The 21,032-nt window shown below is 41.1% G+C and overlaps 1 protein-coding gene across 1 annotated transcript in view; it reads right to left on the minus strand.

Annotated features, from left to right (window-relative positions):
- Positions 1–21,032, minus strand: part of ZNF423 (zinc finger protein 423) — a 161,309-nt gene that overhangs the window by 89,304 nt on the left and 50,973 nt on the right. Inside the window, exon 3 of the mRNA XM_054389523.1 lies at positions 5,540–8,763. Coding sequence (XP_054245498.1) covers positions 5,540–8,763 — 3,224 coding nt within the window. The remainder of the gene's footprint in view (positions 1–5,539; positions 8,764–21,032) is intronic.

Genomic DNA, 21,032 nt, shown 5'->3' on the forward strand with positions numbered 1-21,032 from the left:
GGAAAAAAATCCAAGAAATCATTTGTAGAAATTAAAATGCATGTTGACAAGTTAGACACCCAAGTTAGGAAAAACATAAACCATGAATGCTAAGCTTTTGTACACTTGCAAAAACCTCTCATTTCCCAGAACAGGACTACTGTGCTTTGGTCTAATGTGTGTGTTCATTTACTGCACAGGAATATGCTATTTAAAGACATCTTTTGACAGGCCATTCAGAAAAAAATAGGCTTTTTGTACCTGCTTCTTGCTCAAAAATAACTCCTACTGTAACACTCACCACCAGGCAGAAGCGTGCAGTTTGTATCCCTAAGGCTAGAGTGTCTGGCAGCAGAGCATATGTGACATCTCTGCATGCTGGCCACAAGCTCAGTTAGCCAAAGAATGGATGAGAACCCCAAACTACTAGCACTGAGAAACCAAATTCAGTAAATGACACCCTCTTAACATTCTTGAAGCAATATATGTTGTGAGCATATTTTGTGCACTCATAGAAGCACAGTGTTTTTTCTTACAGCCTCCACTCCACACCTAGGTATAGAATCCCATTTTTAGGACAGCAGTAATAAGTCAGAAGTTTTGAGTTAAACAGAGGAGTTGCAGCAATCCCCTCTGTGCATGGGATCCAATTTCCTTGAGCACCTGCTGAGGAGAGAACAAATTAGGTGCTGCCATGAGCTTCTTAACTACTTCCCATGTCATCAATGGCAACCAGTTAGCCTGCTGGAGGTTAATGAACATGCTGTAATACCATAACAACAAATGCAGCAATCTATGGATGCTACATGTGTCCCATGAATTCTGTGGGCTGTGTGTGTTTGTACACAGGCAGGGCTTCCTAGGCTAAAACAACAATGGGTGATTAACATGATAATAGGAAGGCAGCTATACTCCACTGGCCGAAGCCTGACACAGCCAACCATGGAAAAGGAAATAGTTTGGTTTGGCTAATTATCCCTAGGCAGCTCAAGCAAGTATCCTCCTGGAGTCCATTCGGAAATCAAGGCTGTTAATGGAAAAGCAGCTGGATTTCTGCAGCACTCTTCCTTGGGAATCCGTTCCATCAGGCAAGCACTGCACATATACGTACACGCGTCCTTGCAAACATGCTGGCACACACACATGTGGTGGGCTCCTAACGCTAAAAACAAAACAAAAAAACTTGGAAGAGAAAGATGGGATTGGGTAGCGAATGATTCATGTGGTCACATCTAAAACTTGAAACCTTCCTCTTTTTTAAAACTTCAAAGCTAAGTTCTGTGCCTTGTTCAACACTTATCTCTGTTACGAGGGTTCCCTAAGTTACTAGCTAGAAAGGGCAATATTTCAGTTCAAATCAATTTCAAACTTGCAAAGTTATATTAAACACAGACAAATGAATTTTTTTTTTAATTGATTTTGTTGCTTCTAAAAGCAACAGATCTGGAGACAGGATGTCTTGGTTTATCCACAGACCCAGCACAAACTCCTCCACACTATTTCAGAAACTTGTAAAACACTCTGCTTGGCATGACCACCCCTCAGAGAAGATAGCAGATTTCAGACTTCCTCTGAGCATTATCTGTAGTCTCAGCTGAGACACATGCAAAAGAGCAGCTTAACTGAGGCAATGGCTTTTGTCATTGGGCACCCTGCTTGACATGGAGTGAGCTTAGTAAACAGCCACATACAGGCCACAAGATGACTATAGTTACACTAGTGCCCAGATGTCTACGCAGGAGATGGAAGACCTGATTATTTTTTCCTCATTATTAATGCTCTTAAAAAGAATGTCACAAAAACAGACTTCCATTCTCAGTAGATGGATTTTAATACAAGGTTGTGCTATTTGTGGTACCAAATATGATCATCTATTACCATTTTTGTGGATAATCATGGCTTCACAAGCATTGTTAACGGGTCAGTTAGCCTCTTTTTCAAGTTTTGTCTTCACAAGCGATGACAACAAAGATGTCCAGACTCTGGGAAGCTAAGAGTCTAGGTGAGTGCATTTAGGTGACAGAGACCAGATGAGCAAGCTTGGAGCTGAGACCTCAGCCCCCACTAAGGCATTTAATTCTAATCCTGGCACAAAACAGTAGTAGTAACAACAGAGGGTTCTGGTTTCTTTTCAGAAGTAACTATTGTTCCTGTGGGTTTTCCAGACTGCCCTCCTTTCAATCTGGAAATGGTTTCCTGTTCTACAAAGAAAATATCCCTCCATTCAAGTGGATTTACAAGGGAAGAGAAAAGGTGAGGGGGAGAACAAAGAGAAGGAGCTAAGACCACGAAAGTGTGCAAGAGAAAAGGAACTGAGTAAAGTAGCACAATAGAGTTCATTATTACAACTTTCTATTCCAACCTCCTTTGCTTTTTCAGTCCAAATAATCTAGGTGGCCTAAAAATGCTAACACCATTCAAGATGGAAATTTAATGGAAGTGTAAGATTTTGCCACTGTCAATGTTAAACAAGTATTGTTTGTGATAGCTGCAGTACAAAATAGGGACAAGCCTGCACAGGAGAAAGAGCTGCTTGAAAGGTGACTGTTTCCAGTATTACAATGGGCAATGAGACATTCCAATATTAAACAAGTAGGCATGTTTCTCAAAACATGCTCATTACTCTAGAAGATATGTTAAAAGGAATTTTTAAAATGTCTTCAAAACTAAAGCTCCTACACACAGAAATACGTTCAAAAACCCACGAAAGCATTACCTCTGACACAGCTGTAATAGAATAAAAAAAAGGTCTTGAGAAATATCCATGTGCCAGATATTGGAAGGGAAGCTTCATCTGTGATGTCCATGTAAACAAAACAAAACAAAACATTTAGTCCTACCCAAGTATTCTCAAGTTTTTTCCTTTTTTATTCATCAGGAGATAATATTTATTTTCTTCTTTTTTTCACTTCAGAGTTAAATCTTCATTTAATTTTTTTAACTCCTTTAAGTTTCCATGATCACTTCTTAAATTCAAGAAATACAACTGCAGATGGAGCAATTGCTGACATTGAAAGAAGTTACATTGTCATCCTTTCCATTGGCTTGGATTTCATTCTGCTTATTGTTATTTACTCTGAAATACACATCCACTACTCAAAATCTATTCTCCCCGTATTTTCTTTCTGACTGTGCCTTGTCCTAATCTTCAGCTGTTTTTCTGTTTAAGAAAGAGAAAAAAAATCAATAAGGTGTTTTAAAAAAGAAATGCAGAAGGGCTCAAGAATTGGAGAGAAGCAGCTCTGGCTATCTGCAGATTACTCTGCATGCATTGTGTATTTAAGATTGCTCCAGTAAAATGATATTTCACCTGTGCGCAGCAGGCTAACAAGATGACAAGAGAGATCATGTTCAACTTGCTCAGCTTTGCTATGAAACCAACTAAGTTAAGTAAATGCTAGGCTTGAAATAGACAGATTTATCACCATTTAAAAGGCAGTGTAATTCTTTGAAGATTCATGTGCTAGGCAGACACAAAGGCCACTCATTGCCTTGAGAAACCCAAGCGAAACACCAAGCTTCCACACGAACTGATATCAGAATTCAGGTCTTGTACCTATAAAGAAGATTAGTTAATCAATTATTCCTAATAACAATATATTCCAAGATGCATATCATAAAGGTCTCTGATCTTAGCATATGAGCAGGCCACAGATACCTGTTGAAGGTATCATTTACCATCATCACAAATGCTGATTTTTCATTATCTTTAACAAAGGAACTAAGACCTTCCCTCATGGGCTGAACTTCAAAGAAGTTCATTGAAGAACTTAAAACTCTCCCTTGAGAGTACAAGTATGGAAGCTGTCACTGAAAAGAAACAGTTAAAGTGATAAACAGGAACAGAAACTGGCAATGTATTCTGCTTCTGATCATTGATAGAAAAGTAACACTTTAGGCTATAGACATAGCCATATGAAGTAAGTTAGCCCTACCTAAGAGGTGTTTTAAAGAATTTAGAAGGAAATAAAGGCCTGAGGAAGAGCAAGGAGAATGACCTAGCCAAAGCCCCAGCTGAACTCTCAAAAGGTATCACACTGAAGAAGGGCTATTTCCATTCCTCATTTTTCTGCAGAATTAGGGGTGTGTGCCTGGATGCTTAGTGACACATTCACTGCCCCCAGAGGGAACAATAACGAGTTGTTATACTAAAAAAGAAAAAAAAAAGGAAACAAACAAACAAACAAAAACCCGGAAAGAAAGAAATTAAAGGCCAACAGGTGCTGGGGCTGGCAGTGCTGAGTTGGTCACACACAGCCCAGCTCTACTGGACGCTGCTGCCCTGATGCCCAAGCACTGAGACGGAGATAACAAGTCCCACTGGGGACACAGCCTGCACCTCAGCCTGCATCTTCAGGATGTACTTAGGGTCTTCTTTTACTTACTGAGCCCCTGGTGTTATAGATGAATGGTATTTTCAGGTTCTTTTAATGCAGTAAGATGTGTTTGTGGGTGCTTTAATTAGCAGATTGACATAAACAGGCATCTATGGCTGGAATTATTCATTAGGAGTTGGGTGCCTAATTTCCTTGGATACTTTTGAAAATCTCACCCCATCATGTTTAATTAAAAATGTCAGATTATATCAATACTCAGATGTGTCTGCTGTTGGTCTCCAGAGAAGATTTCCAAAATCTACTTCTCATTCCATCTGTTCCTGACAGAGGAAAGACTGACTTGGCCCATTCTTGAACCAAAACGTCAGCAAATTATTTTAAAATACTATACACTGCAAATGGTACTAATCTCCTGAGTAGACTTTCTGAACCCTTACTTGGATCTGCATGTTCCCAAACATTTTGTAAGCTGAGAAATCACAAAGCAAGCTATCTGTGAACATTAAAGAAGGATATCATTATCTGTAGCCTGCATTAGACAACAATTTCCAGACACGCTAAGAAAACTATTTATCTTACAGGAGGGCCAGGAAGCAGATCCTTTTAAAATCATACATAGGCACAAGCACACATGCATGCACACAGACATCCAAGCAGCCTCACAACATTCACTTTAACAGACATCCACAAGGGCAAGCTCTTCAGCACAAAATTGTTTTCCAGCTAAGAACTTGCAGGGTAGAGTGGATTCACTACATTTTTCCTCGTGAATTCCTTTATCCTTCTGCTTGTGTTTAGTTCCCTGGTATGAAATAATCTCATTTCTCAAGAATTAAAGATCTGGGGTTTTTTTCACTTTGGGTACACAGCCTCTCCTTTTTTCATGAAAATGTCCCAGCTTTTCCAGATCTGTCAGTTCAGTAGTGTCAGAATTCATGGGCAAACTCAATCTCCACTGTTCAAGTGCCCCAGCAATCTGTTGGTAAATGTAGGGCATTGTAAAAAAAATGATGCACTGCCAGCTGGGAATTGAGGAGCCTGCAAGGCTGAGCAACATCTAGTTTTTCGACGTGTGATACTCTACCTTTTTTCCTGTTTTGTTGCTTTTTTTGGTAGCATAAATAATTTTATAAAGTGATAGTTAAAAAAAAAAATCAGATCAGTTGTCACATTGACAATCTGCATTTTATCCCTCAGACATTTTTAAGTTCAGCTGTACTTACTCTGGGAACAGGGGACGTCTGGGTACCTTTCCTTTGGCCACTAGTCTCAGGTGTCAGGTCTCGGTGGTCTACCTGAATGTGGCTCTCTAGGTCCTCAGCACTTTCAAATTTGACACTACACTCTGGACACCTTAGACTGCCACACGGTCTCTCGTTCACCTCCTGTGGAGCCAAGCCTGAAGACTGTCCATTGGTGCTCCTGGTCATGCATCCAGCACACAGGCCATAGGGAAGGCCATTCACATCCAACTTTACCAAGTCCTGCTTATTCCGGAACTCTTTCAAGCACAATGCACACTTGTAGAGTTTTTGCAAGGCTTGGCCGTTGGGCGATGAGGTTGCAGAGTTTCCTGCCAATTTCTGCATATGGAAGGTCCCATGAATTTTCAGCTCAAGGGTAGAGGTGACCGTCTGCATGCAGACAACACAGCGAAAGCCAGTGAGGGAGTTTCTGAGATCTGGATGCATTTGGCAGTGCTCAATAAATTCCTCCTCACTCTGCAGCGGCATTTTGCAGATCCGACATGTCCCCGTATCCAAACTCTTACTGTGAGTGACTTTGTGCTCCGTCAGGGTCAGGAGTGATGGGAAGCGTTCCCCACAGATGGGGCACATGTAGTGCTTGGCTGGGCCTCGATGGGTCTGCATGTGCTCTCTCAGACCATTTTCTGAGAAAAAGGTCCTTGAGCAGATATTACACTTGTGGCTACCTTTGATGAACTCTGCTTTCTTCCTAGAACAGTCATCCTCCCCAGGCCTGATGTTATGATCTCTCAAACGATGATTCTGCAAGAGGACCTCCATAGTATAGGCAGCCCCACAAATGTCACAGCCATACATGGGCTCAGAAGCATCCACATCATCCTCACTGGCTTCGTGACTGTTGGAAGTATCTGGATTCTTCATTAATATGTTCTGGATATCTGCCCCTTCTGTCTTCTTGTTTGTTGGGGTCATGCCATTAGCTGTACCATTCTCAGCACTAGCATCAAAAACACAATGTTTTTCCCGCAAGTGTTTTTCAAGCAGGATGATGGCATGAAAAGCTTTGCTACAAAACTTGCAGTTGTACTTTTTGCTGTGGGTTGTGATGTGGCACTGCAGTTCCACCTCTGTGCTGAAGGTCTCACCACAAAAGATGCATTTGTGAGATTTTGATGGATTCCCCAAGTGACTGTGCTTTACATGTATCTGGAGATCCACCTCCTTCCTAAAATCCCAGTTACAGGCTGTGCAACGATACATCTTCTTTTCATTGCTATGCTTGACTGCCAGATGCACTTGGATAGATACCTTGGAATCAAAAACTTCTTGGCAAAGGGTGCAGTGATACAATACAAAAGTATGCATGTCCAACAAATGCTTTTGCAAATCATCCACTGAAGAAAACTGTTTGTCGCAGCTCTCACATACATAATGAGTTGAAGTTGTCATGTAATGTACGGTGAGATGTTGCAGAAGAGACTCCTGGGAATCAAAGTCTTCTTTACACTGAGGGCAAGACTGTTTCCTCAACAGCAACTCCAGATGCAACTTTAAGTGGGTTTGAAAACTTTCAAAATTTGAGAACTTTAGATCACACTGATTACATGGGTATTCACCATTAGACACTGAGTTTACACTAGCAGAAAGCCGTTGCCTTTTAGGGGAAGAGACTTCAACATCAGAAGAAACTGGACTCTGCTCTGCTTTTGACTTCTTATTGTGTGCCAGAGGAATGTTCTTGTGGTTTTCTTTAATATGCTTTGTAAGCTTCAGGATGGAGCCAAAAATGGGGGAGTTTGTGCAATAAGGGCATGAATAAACTTCCATAAAAGACTGTGTTGGCTGAATGACAGGGGAATCCAATTTTGAGTTTCCTACATTGCAGTGAGTCTGCTGAATATGCTCAGTCAGGGTTGCTTCAGTCAGAAAACCCATGGAGCACTGGTTACAGAAGAAAGCATTGTTGCCATCTTGAGGAGTAGCATTTGGGCCACAGTGAGTAATACGGATGTGTTCTTGTAAGCTATTGATATCTGCAAACATCTCTGGGCAGTAGTTACAGTGAAAGGCAGAAATGTTGCTAAACTGCATCATGGGATAGGCATGGTTTTTGTGCACCTTTCTCACGTGTTCATTCAAGTTGTACAGTGTAGGCATGGAATCAAGGCAGATCTGGCACGTGTGGCTTTGCTGAGGTTTATCTGCATGAATGGTCTTCAGGTGGATCTCCAGAACAGCAAGGCTGTTGAAGTCACGCTTTGAGCAGTACGGGCAGCTATAAGTAACTTTAGACCAGTTCTGGCTTTCCTCTCTATCCACAGACCTCACTTTCTTTTGTCCTCTCAAAGGCTTTAAAGTTGAATCTGGGGTGGAACCTCTTTCCACAGATGCGCTGGAGTCAGGCGTTGCGCTGCTCATGGATGCCACGCTCCCCAAGACTGGGTCAGGGCTGATGCTGTGATTGCTGGAGTCAGGTTGTCTGTGGCTATCCAAGTGGCAATAGACTTCCTCCACTGAAGAAAACTGCTCTGGGCACATAGGGCACTTGTGTTTTTTGTTGGCATGGGCTTGATGAATGTGTGAGAGCAGCGAGTTTTCGTCTGCAAATACTTCAGGGCAATGAATACACTGCAAATCTGCCTTCTCGGAAAGCTGTGGGTGGCGTGTCATTACGTGCTTCTCCAAATCTTCAGTCTGACTGAATGTCTCTTCACAGTAATCACACATAAAATCATCCTTCTTCACCTCTTTCTCAGACTTTGCCATATGTTCCTTGTTCTTTTTATGAGCTTGCATGTGACTCTGCAATGAGCTGGTAGATGAAAACCCACGTTTACACACAGTACACTTGAATGGTTTGCTGGAGCTGTGGGTTTTCAGGTGAATTTTGAGGTGGTCGCTGCGAGAGAACGCAGCCTCGCATTCATGGCAATGGTACTTTTTATCCCCTGTGTGAAGCTTTATGTGGCGATCCCTACTTCTCTTGTGCTTAAAAAGCCGGCTACAGTAGGTGCATTTGAAAGGCAGTTTGTCACTGTGGATCTGCTCGTGCCTTTTAAGGTAGCTCAGGCGAATGAAGGACTTATCGCAAAACTGACAGGGATACGGCAGGCCAGTCCCCCCTTCCTCCTCCCCAATGCCGAGATCACACCCATCTCCTATCATCTGAGTGGGTGATGCAACATCTTTGCTGGAGGGAGATGAAGCCACCCAGGAGAGTTGTGGGTCGTCATCACCATCTGTAATGGGAAAGCAGAAAGGAGATTAAAAACAATTCCCAGTGCATCTGTGAAATAAGGACAAAGCTCTCAACAACATTATGGGCTTCTGAAAAAAAAAAAAAAACAAAAACAAAACACAAACTCCTGAATTTCAAAGGAGGTTTGAGAAAGAGAAACAAAAATACATTTGTATACATGATTCAAAAATATGCTAACATATAGTATTAATAAAAAGCATTTTTCTTTAGCAGGTTTAACACCTGCTCACTGTACTATAAAGCAATAAACAATGAATAAAGAAAGCAAAACACAATGTGCAATGAAGCAATACAAACATTTTTCAAAGCTACAGTGTTAAGTGATCACCTGTGATTTTGTGGGTCTTTTTAAATGCTACATCAAGATGGTATTAAGTAATGTCTGCATTAAACAAAATCATTCTGTTCTGTCTCAGAACTGTAACAGAATGAAAGGCTGCTCGAAAGCAGAGTCAAACATCTAAGTGAAATAAAAGCATCAGATTTGAGACACCTCAAGAAAATCAGAGAAGAGATCTGCACCATTACCACATTCATTCATATGAAAGGTAATGCTGCCTGCTTGGTACAGAACTGAATCAATTTTAAAAGACCAGAAAATCACAATTGAAAATCTGAAGACATCACAAAAGAATCTACTTCAGAATAAATCAACAATGGCCTAGCCTCTGTTTTAATAAGTATTTCCTTTGCTCAATATGAGGCTTTGGAAAATATTTTATAATTTGATACTACCATAAAGAAACACAGCACCAACTCCAGCAGCAAAGCAGTCATTTTAGGAAAAATACATGGCAGCTTTCATAAACAGAATTGTTAACAAGAAACAGAAGAGAGTAAGTTCAAATATTCCAATAAATGCAGAGATGTTGAAAGAGGCAGAAATGTGACCAGTCCGATATAAAACTGAACCGCGGAGCAAAGCAAAAATAAAATTCATGTAAATGTGGGAAGGTGCTGACCACAGATACATTTGGATATTCAGAAAAAGGAACTGGTTCTCCAGATACATTGTCCTTATAAAACATTTAATGTTCCTACTTCAACTCTTACTAAAACAAACCAATAAAAAATCCCCAACTGTGCGTGTAGGCTGCCACACGCGCACTCCTCGTGCCTGCCAACTACAGAGTCGCCAGGCGAAGAGCACATGTATGGCAGAGATGCTCTCAAAGAAAGACTCGGATAATGAGTATATCACCACCGTAAGAGGCTAGCTCCTGTGGCACCATTTGCTTTGGCAAATACCTTTTTCATCCCGGGAAAACAGGCAGCAGAGCTACCTTGTTAAAACTAAAGCAAATACTTTTCTGCACGACAACGTTTCCTGCACGACAGGGCTGCTTGTTTTCCAAGATGCACAGGTCAGGCACCCACTCCTCTCGCCCTGCACTCCCCAGGGAGCTCTGCTTTCCCCTTTAACTGAACCTCCCACTCCAAAGTGATGCTGGACACCAAGAACATGCTTCCTCCTGCTCCTGAAATGCACGCCAGCCCATCTACAAGCACCCAAGCTTCTAAGATGCTCAAGGTATCTGTGCTCAACTAGCTCCTCCGAGCCTGGCTGAGTCTGCACCTAAAACAGACGATGAACCCTTGGTTTTTACATAAACTTTCCTTCAGGTTTTGTTTCCCCGACCATGAATGGTCTCTCCCTGCTGCTGCAACAAAGCCTTATGATCCCAATTTGAGCCACCTCCGCCGCCCGCCCCGCTGCCGCGTAGTTTCTCCCAGTCCCGAGGGAGCCCCCCCCGCCCCCACCCCCACCCCCCCAGCTCTGCCGGGGCTCCGTCCCCACGGACCTGCGGCTACGGGCCGGCGGAGGGAAGGAGGCAGCCGGCTGCCAGTGCCTGGATTAGGGGCCCCGGGGAGGTGCCGGTAGCTCAGGGCTGGCTAATTCCCTCCTCTCGCCAGCTGGGCTCCTCCAGGGGGAAAGGAGACAAAGGGGAGCAAGTGGGGGATGCTAGGCCTGAACTAGGGCAGCACATGTTGCATTTGCTACCGCTGCTGCAGTCTGCTGGGCAGGGAAAATATGAAAAACAACAGGCGAAAAAAGCACACCACCATTGCTTTATTTACTGCTTGGGATTACTGGCTGAAATTTAAAAAATCATTTAAAATGTCTACTTTGCGGAAACCATTATAAAATATATGCATTTTAAATACTTTCCCTTTTGTAGCCAGATCACTCGTGCTGTGTGCTGGGCAGGAGCACATAGAGGAAGGACTACACCAGAGTGAACTTCAAGCACTTAAAACAGCTCCAGTGAATAAAACTTCATTGTGCAGTTTTGAAACTGTAAATGCAAAGGGCCAAATCCAGTGGTAACAGTGCCAACTGACCTTTAACTTCATTACCTTCATATCTACTCATGCCAGCCATTGCACTGGCCTGCCATGCAAATTGAACAAATCTTTTAGAAGGTCTGGTTTTCCTCTGAAATGAACCCATCTACCTCAAAATGCACTCTTAACATTCAAACAGGGCCAGTTTCCCTCCAGCTGCTGTTCTTCCAACATATTGGGCTATTCAGAAAACAAAATCAAAGAGAGCTGGTACTACTTTGTGAGTCATACACAAAGACTTTGCTGTGCTAAAATAACATTGATTAAAAAAAAAAAAACACGCACACAACACATTTCTCAAATTGCAAAGCTGGATTTATAATAAAAATGGAAGCATTTAGATAAACAGTTGAAAGCAGAGATTGCCTCTTTTTGTTATCTTGATTTAGACTTTTTACCAATATCCATGTTTAGCTTCTGGATTCTTTTTATTGGACTGTTTTCTCATGCTTTTACAATTTAAAAATAATTGGGAAACTTTCAGCCCCAGAAACAAACCTACCTTTACTTCCTTACAAACAACATCCTAAATTACTAGAGGCCTAAACTGAAGAAATTAGGGAAAACTCATTATCATTAATCTCTTTATGGAATGAAAAATAGCCCTGTTAATTTTAACATGCCATATTAAAGTGAAGAAAAGATCTATAATGAACTGAGGAGGAAATTCTAAGGTATTTTACCAGAGTAATATTTTAGTGGAAAGATGTATTTTAGATGTGGTGTGAAATGTCTGGCAATGATGGTTAGAATAATAATTCTACATTAATGCAATCAAAGGAATGTAGCAGAATGAGAAAAATCACTTTCAAAAAGGAGATTAAAGTCATTAAAAATGGCTAATCCTGCAAAGTGGGACTGTTCTAAAATAGAGAATCACATGGCTGGTGCAAGGCTTTTGTCATTTTTGCATAAGAAAATCAAAACAAGTATTAAAAGGGTAAGAAAATTCAATAAAAAGTTTAATTAGGGAAAAAAAGATCATTAAGGAAGATTCAGAATGTCTGTAGTCCTCAGGATACATGTGCAGGTCATGAAAGCTTAAAGGGCCAAACTTGATAATCAATCTCAAAGTGGTACAGTAATTTAGCAACTTAATGTTCAGCACGTTTACAGGACTGCAAGCATTTATCATCATCACTGAGAAACTAATTCTAGCCTCAATGCATTCAATAAATGTATTGCTCCTTCTCATAAGAGCAATTTGGCCAAAGTGCAGTATAAATCATACTTCATTCTCTGTTTATCTCCCAGATAACATGAGCCAAGTTCAGAAATATACTTGTGAAGCTAAAACAATAAAATGAAGTCTTAAAAAGTGTGATCTTTCTTTGAAAGGAGACATAGAACACATCACAGATTGGCAGGAGTAAGCAGTACTGTCAGCACACACAGATGACTTTGATATATCTATTATTCAGAGTTACTTTGGCAATAGAAATTAAATTGATCAGACAAAATTTCACTGTCACTGCAAACACTTTCTCCCATCTCCCTGCACAAAATAGCTGGAAACATTATGCTCCTCCCAGACTTTGAGCCAAGATACATTTGAGGTGGCTGCAGAGGGAGAGGCTCAGCTGCTGGTACACCCATGTGGCCCCTGTCCTGGGATCAGCATGCAGGGGCTGCAGAAAACCAGGCTGCTCTTTCCACTTGCTCTTAAGTACAAAAGGTATGCACAGAGACCCCATTTGCTGGCCCAGACCTGAAGTTTGTCCTTTCCTAAAATCTCTTTTTGACCAATACAGAGAATCATCAGGTTTTCCTCCAGTGAAAAACCTCCCTACTCTCCCTTACACGCAGAGGCTTCAGATGGCTCTTACACAGTGTCTCCATACAGTTTCCCACACACCTGTAGTCTGAGAGGCCAGTTTATTCCAGTGACACAGACTGAGCATCATGGGTCTCAGAAGAGGTCGCACAATCCACTCAGCCATCAGCAAAATATGCAGGGTTTGGCCAGAGAGGCAAATTTGAGACTCCCCTCTTAAGCCCAGAAAGCATTTCCATACAGGACCATAAACCAAGGAGGCTGGATTTGGAAGGAGTTTTTTTCCTACCAGGTTTGTTCCTGTAGCACACAGATCGTGCACAAAAATAGTTTAATTTAAAAACAAAACAAAATAAAACACCAAAAATCAGTTGTTGAAAAAAGGAAAGCTGTATGATTTAAGCTTTAGGCTAATGAAAACTGATGGAATTGTAGCACCCAAAAAGATAAGTTACTTCTACAAACAAGATTGGCATCATAAGACTTGCTTCTGAACTGTGTTTCAGTTCCTCATATCCATAACAGAAAAAAAAAGCCATCTGCTGCTCTAGGGCAAATTGCAGGGCTTACTTCTGTATAGCTGTGAAATCCCAAGACATGATCAGATGGAAAGCCTGACAGAAATGCTACCAATTTCAATAATTATTATTATCACAGATGCTTAACTATGAGAATACAACACAGAGATTGAAGACTAAGGAATCTTCAGTACTGGTTACAGCAAATTTTGCATTGCTGCACTATGTATTAAAGCTAAGGGTAGATCATTGCAACGGATTATAGTAAGAACCTCACAAAGCATATGCTGCTCATTTACGCTGCAGTGCTGGTGTGAAATAATGCAAATCAAATGTTTTAAGTTTCGATATTTTCAGTGCACTGTGACAGCTTCTTACTTAAATTGTTTTTTTGGTGTTTAGACCCATTTTCCTGCACATTTCCCACAGTTATAACAGAATAAACAATAAAAAAATATCATTAATATTCCAAACTTTGTGTTGCATGCATGTATTAGCTTCACTGAACAATTTTGTTGGCTGTGTCACAGAAGCCAATAGTAGACTGCAAAGCACTAGCTCCTGTGGCAATGAAAACTTTTTATTCTGACACTGCACCTATCTCTGAATGGTATTGTGACTGAAAACCAGCATTAATATGCATTCAAACATACTTCACTAAGCAATGATAAAAAGATTTCTACAACTTAGTTATAATTATCCCTATAAAAATATCATGCCACCATCCCCCAGAACTGGTCAACCCACCCTTAGCCAAGGCACTGAAGAGGGACCAGGATGTTGAGGCTGCTCTGAGGATCCCTACATGAAGCTTCAGACCTCAACAACACTAGTTTCTCCACAAAACAGTCTGTGGGGTTTTTTTTATTTTAAGGCATTATACCATTATATATATATCATACATAAAAATGTTCACAGCAAACCTAACACTGAAATAAAAACCTAAGAGGTGCTAATGTAGGTGGCACCACAGGCAGTGTTTTCATTATTATCTGTGACTTGAGAAAAATGCAGTCATACCTAATTATATGCTTACGTGGTAAGTATTTCTGTTGGACTAAGTTACCAACAGTTTGTGACTCTTTTTCCAGCTTCTCAGATTTGCACCGCAACTCAGTTTTTAGTGAAATTTAAAAAAAAGACAGACAGGCATCAACAGAAAGTATATATAATCTAATTTTTCTTCTCATGCAGAGAGCAACTTGGTGTTTGGAATACAAAATCAGCACAAGCTGTAGCGCAGAATTTCAAATGGTAAACTTGCTGGGATGTCTGCCGCAGATAAACTGTTACACGCAGATGGTTTAAACCTCACTGCCTTTGTTTAAACCTTTCTATAGTGATCAAGGATACATCTAATTGGTCTGTTTTTATGCTACAAGTTAAAAGTACACACAAAGATGTCTACTGAAGCTTAGTGGATATACAGAAACTTGTTAAGGCAGAGTGATGCATGCCTGAGCCCTTGCCTCCCATTACCAGTTATCAAGACTCAGTAATGACCCAATGGTCATTACCCAATAGGATGACACAGAATCCTATACAGATGATAAAATCAGAAAGTTCTTTTTAATGTTATTTTATCTTTTGTCAAACAGTCTGTGATTTGCTGGTAACAAAAAAAAAAAATTAACATATCATTAAGTAAGTTATTTGCTGCTTCAATGAATGGCATTATAAGGGGTGGAGGACAAAGTTTTATGTTAGATCTAGGAATAAACTAAATGCTTTCAGAGTTGAATCACTGTTTTTCTTTACTCCCTTTGGAAAAGCAGCAGATACTATATTCTGCTGTGCATCATGGACTTGGGACTGAAAACAGCTGCACTCTAATTACATGTAAAGTGTACCAAAACATTCCTTTTATCACAGACTGTAAATCTGTTAGCATCTGTCTCTCCTTTGTTTCTTCCACAAGATACAAGCTTGTTTCTACATTTTTCTCACCTGTAGCGGTAATTAAAATTCATTATAAATGAAAGGAGTGAACACTAAAACAAGTTCCTCTGTGTACAGTTCTAAACTCAAATTAGAAACAGCTGTTTGCTAATTCATGCAGTGATGTTTTGTCGTGCTCTGTGAATCAATAATAACTTACCCTATTTCCACCAAAATGTTAGGATTGTACATATATTTTGCTAAGCAATTTGCTCTTCAGAAATGTTCAAATGCACATTTGGTCTTTTGTAAGCAAGATTAGAAGACAATACCAGCAAAATCATCAATGAATTAACAGAAAGATCTTAACAACTTGCTGTTTGTGCTTACCCTGCTACCTAGAGGGTCCTGTGCCTGATTGGCTACCTACACAGCATTTATCAAGAGGCATGTTGTAAGACAGATGTAAAAGAACACAGCTGTATATGAGGTCACACACACACACATCACAGATGCAGCACTCACACCGAGAGAATACTACAAAAGCTATACAAGCACAACTTTCAGACATAAGGAATGATAAAGCCCTTAGGAAAATAATCCTAGCAGAATAATTATTACTTATAATAATTAGTTGTAAAATTAGTTATAATAAATGGTAATACTTACGTTAATTGTTAGCAATATTTCTCCACATTATGTTAGCCAGAGCACAAACATCATCTGACCCTACTGGCCTTAACTCACACAATTATATTCTGCTCTTCTTGCTACTTAATGTCAACATTTATCATTATTTCAGCACTTGATTATACAAAACAAAGAGACAACACACAGCAGCTAAGAGCTTTGCCTGCTTCATTTTTTATTTACACCTTAGGATACAAGCAGGGTAGTTGCAATGTTTTGAGCAGACCCCATGGGAGAGTTGCCTGCTTCTTTGCATCAGGGCTTGGACCACCCCTAGCCCCTGAACTGCCATTTGTGCAGAGCCAAAAATCGAGCTCAGAGCACTGGAAGACAATCAGCCTCCATGAAGGTCTCTGCAATACATTTGAGGAAAGTCCTTTTATCATCTACACAGAAAGATGTTTTTCCCTTTCTCCTGTTTTGTTTCTGTTAGCATGGAGTCTGCTTCCATACAGCACAAACTCAAGCACTGAGACTCTGAACCACTCATGGAGATGTGGCCAGCAGAAGAGCCCTCCTGGTGGGATGAAATGCATGAGATGAGTTCCCTAAATTTATTATTGCCTCCCTCCCAATTGATCAGGCAGCTCTCAAATACAATAGGTACCTGTTCCCAGGCTGTTTTGCTGAGTGCCCTCAGTCAGACAGATTGAGCTCAAGCTCCTTCCCTCACTTCTCACACATAACTGAGCATCAGACATACAGACTAGCTGCTGTTTGGAAAAACTCAGTGAATACAGAAGCTGAAATTAAAGAGAGACAGACTTTTCTCTGTGATCTGACCTGATCAGTGTGATTTAATTTAATGCTTAGCTGTGCTCGTTTTCATGTTTCTGAATTGTACTTTCAAGTGAAGATTAAGTCATCAATTACAATCCATTTAGCTCATTCATAAAATTCATTTAAGGGTCATATCCTGCACAGTGAGCAGGGAGCCCTGGAAGGCAGCACAGACCAGGATGGGCAGCACTTTCCCACAGGATATTCAGCTTGTGCAGAATCAAGTCAGAGCTCGTTTTGATGGTGTGGGCAGCAGTCTGGAGAAGCGAGTGCCTTTAAAACTTGAGCGGTGGTGAACTAGGGCAAACAGTTTTGCCAAGACCTTTCCAATAAGCTGCTGTTACAACTAAGACAAATGCATATCTTTTTCTGTGCTGGTATTAGCACTTCTACAGAGTTCTACTTCACCTTTTTCTGACCATGCCCAAAGAACCTCTAAGACAGGAGAAAACAGGACTAGACACTACAAATGCTCTGTGTCTTCTGCCTGGGGTCACCAGAAGTGACCGTATTGCTACAGTGTTTTTTTTATGATGAAATCTTCAACTGATGCTATGCAGTCACCTGCACTCTAGGAAAATGGATATACAGTCCTTGTCTTTAATGTATGAATAGTACTTTCCTAAGAACAGACCTTTGTTCCTAAATGAGTATTTTCTGTCAGCACACAGTAGAAGAGATGTCATTTGCCATGATCCAAACCTGAGAAAAACCTCATGTTACAAACTTCAGCCCTGCACAGGACTTTACTGCCAAGCTTTCCACCCTGAGGAATTTAAAGCTGGTCATACTGTTAGAGTAAGTTGCAGGGAAAAATAAAACCAGCTTGTTAAGTTAGAAAGAGTAAGCTGTTCCAGACTCTCATTTTGATCTAGGTGGGAAAACTGTGATGCACTTACAAACTTCGTAGGTTGATGTTCGTGATGAATAGACCTAATGCTGAAAAACATATGATGGCTGAAATTACTCAGCAATAAACAAACAGTAAAAACCAACAGCATTCAGATTTTATACTGTCTCCAAAGAAACAGGGAAGAAAGATCAATAAATTATATGTGACAGAGTATCAAGTAACTTGTTTTACAGCTACACACATGCATTATCGGTCTGACTTCCAAATGTGTTGTGTATTCACATCAATCCTATTGAAATCAACAGGAACAGCAGCTGCTCAGCACTTCTGAAAACTCAAATGGCATAAATATGAAATATAGCCAGTTCTACAGAGAGGCCTTTTCAGAAAGGTGCTTGTATTCCCTGTCCCTTTCATGAATTTAGTCAAGACTTCATGCAGACACCATGAATGGAAATTAAGTTGCACTGTGAACATCCCAGCTACTGTAAATCTGGTGAGAGTAGTTACTTGAGGACTTCGTCTACCCATTTTTGAGGGGCTCATGTTCACCAGTGACCCCAGAGGGTCTCTATCCCTGGAGCTAATGAAGCTGCCAGCTCCACCTGATTCAGGCCTGGAGACAGTTTGTTCTAGCTAGGCAGATCTCCCATTCCTTGGCAACAGTCTGCATTATGGCTAAGTACAGTTAGTTAAGATTCTGGATTTCTTAGTGGACAACTTTAAAATTATATTTCATTTAAAATTTTTAAAAGAACACTTACAAACATAAAGGCATGCTGCTGAATATGAAGCACATTCCCAAATATCATTTAAACATTGGCCATGAATCTGCATCATGTTTGTGACTGGTGTGAGGGGAACTGTGTTAAGCAGAGGTGGGAGGGAACGTCTCCACTTACCTGACAGAAATAAACAAGTTTTTAAAAGAAAATAATTATAGATTTTGTGTTGTAAAAGATGAAAGTCAAACAGCGTGGCTTGCGTAGAAGAGATGTGCATTCCATGCTGTACAGTAATGCTACTTCTTGTTCAGTAACAGCATCCGTAATTTCAAATAAGAAATTACTTTTAAAACAAGCAAGCAAACAGAAGTGTTTGCTGCCCATTAACAATCTTTCTCAGTACATCAGTGATCCCTACAACAAACATGCCACATGACAGACCTTTCAAGTTTAACCAGCAATGACCTGGCATCTGTGATCTGAGGACTTGCACTCCAACACACAACAAAACCATCCATCGGAAGCTGCTCTCTTCTTCCAACTCATCTTTGCCCTTTTGACTGAAGGGCCCAATGACAAATTGTGCAACTGCACTTTCTGGTTTTCAAAAGAAGAACTGTGGTGGCAGCTATGTTCTGACCTCCCAGGGCTCATGCCCATGTTGGCGCAGCCCAAGCAGGGATCCTGTGCATGACCTCACCGAGTGCCTATGCAGGCTGCATAGGATGAACTCAGCAGTGCCCACCCCACAGCAGCCCCTTCCTGCAGGCTCCAGGTGATGAGATGAGATCAGCTGGTGCTGTGCCCCATCTCCTACACCGTGAGTCTGCAGAGAGACTTTCTGAGCCTCTCTAAATTCTTTAGGGGCTTCTCAGGATGTCAGTCAGCACCAACCACACTCCGGAGAAAGCCACCCGTAGGGAGGATGCTCATCAGTGCAGGCAGGCAGGCAGGGGGAGCACAGCTGGGGAGCCAGAGCAAATTCAACTAGGAGACGACAGCCCCTCCGGCCCTGCTGTGCTCCTGCCAAGAGACACACAGAGCCCTGCACAACCCCCACCTCCAGCTGCAGCTGTGCTTCCATCCTTAGCTGCAGGTACCATACTCTGCCCACATACTGGAACAGGACGACGTGATCCTTAGAAGTTCCTTAACACCAATGGTATCTTCCTCCTAAATTGTTTCACACAGTCTTAGATGCTGATTGTCTGTATTCAGATAGCTCTAGTTTAACCAGCAGTGCAGGTTTTCTTCTGACCACACGTGTGGTTGGATTTTTCCCTCCCACAAATGTGAATCGTACAATTTATTCTAGTTAGCAACTGTCTCTGTCCCTTGGCCACAGATGTGTGAGAGAGTGAATTTATAATGAGGAAAGGTGCAGGGCACAATTATTTGTTTAAATGGAATTAAAATTAGTGTTGGAATGTACGTTGAATCATCTCAATTTATCCCTGAAGAGAAGGAGGGACAGCAAACTTCTTGGCAATAGCAAACAAATATTTCTTTCCCTACCACCTTTCTCAAATCACTCCTTCTATTTGAGAGCAGTCTCACACAGACATGGGCACTGGTATCAGAGAATTAAATAAAGGGAAAAGCTGTAGTCAGTAGCTTTCCTTCTAACTTTACCCACATAATGAGGACTGGATATACTTATAAAAAAGAATCTGGGAATGTTAATAGACTGAGCAACTCAGGCAGGCAGTAGGGAGAGAGAGATTGAATTTACCCTCCAACAATGCATCTTGATACTACAGGTACAGAAAACATTTGGCTTTCTATAGAGAAGTCCACTAATTAAAAAGTGGGTGGAAGCTGAAGGTGGATGTTTGGGGTGGAGGCATATTTCTTTCAGAGGAAAAAATGGTCAAAAAAGAGCAAAACACAAAAGAACAAAAAACCCCAAACAAAAAAAAAAAACAGTCAACCAAATAACTCTCAGGGAATTCAGGCATCAAGATCAGGGGAAAAAAAAATCACAGAATGTTACAGGTTGGAAGGGACCTTGAAAGATCATCCAGTCCAATCCCCCTGCCAGAGCAGGAAATCAGACACACACATCCAGAACCAGGCATGTTCAAAAAACCATCTCCAGTCAATTAATGTCTGCAAATATGCACATGCCACCCCCACCCTGGCAAATTTAATTGTTGTTTTTCTCCAGATATGAAAAGGGTTTTTACCTGTGCACCTAGACCTCTGGTGTGAGGTGTTGTCTCACAAGCCCAGAACCCCCATGTACAGCATGGCACAGAGAAGTTACCAAAAAACCTACTACTGAAACACAACTGGGAGATACCTAGAAGAGACTGCATCCCGTCTCCACTGGCAATTTAAATTTGGGGAGAAAATGAAACGTTATTGTTTTCATAAACAATGCAAAGAGTTTTAAAACTCAGAATAGCTTAACTGAGAAACAATCCTGTTGTACTAAATGACCCTAAATACACAAAAATCCTTGCCCCCTTCCCAGAATCCATTGGGTTTTGTCAAGCCCTTTTCCCAGACCTACAGCCCAAGCTCGCTGTCCAGACAGAACCACAACCTGGGCATCTCTGGTGTCTCCCATAGGAGACTGACAAAACAAGGTACCCCAGATATAATTCACACATTCATTTTTTTGTTTGTTTTGTTGAGACTTTGCTATATATTTTAGTTCTGGCCAATAAGGCAAATATTTTC

Source organism: Indicator indicator, chromosome 19, assembly GCF_027791375.1.
Source record: "Indicator indicator isolate 239-I01 chromosome 19, UM_Iind_1.1, whole genome shotgun sequence".
Taxonomy (NCBI): domain Eukaryota; kingdom Metazoa; phylum Chordata; class Aves; order Piciformes; family Indicatoridae; genus Indicator; species Indicator indicator.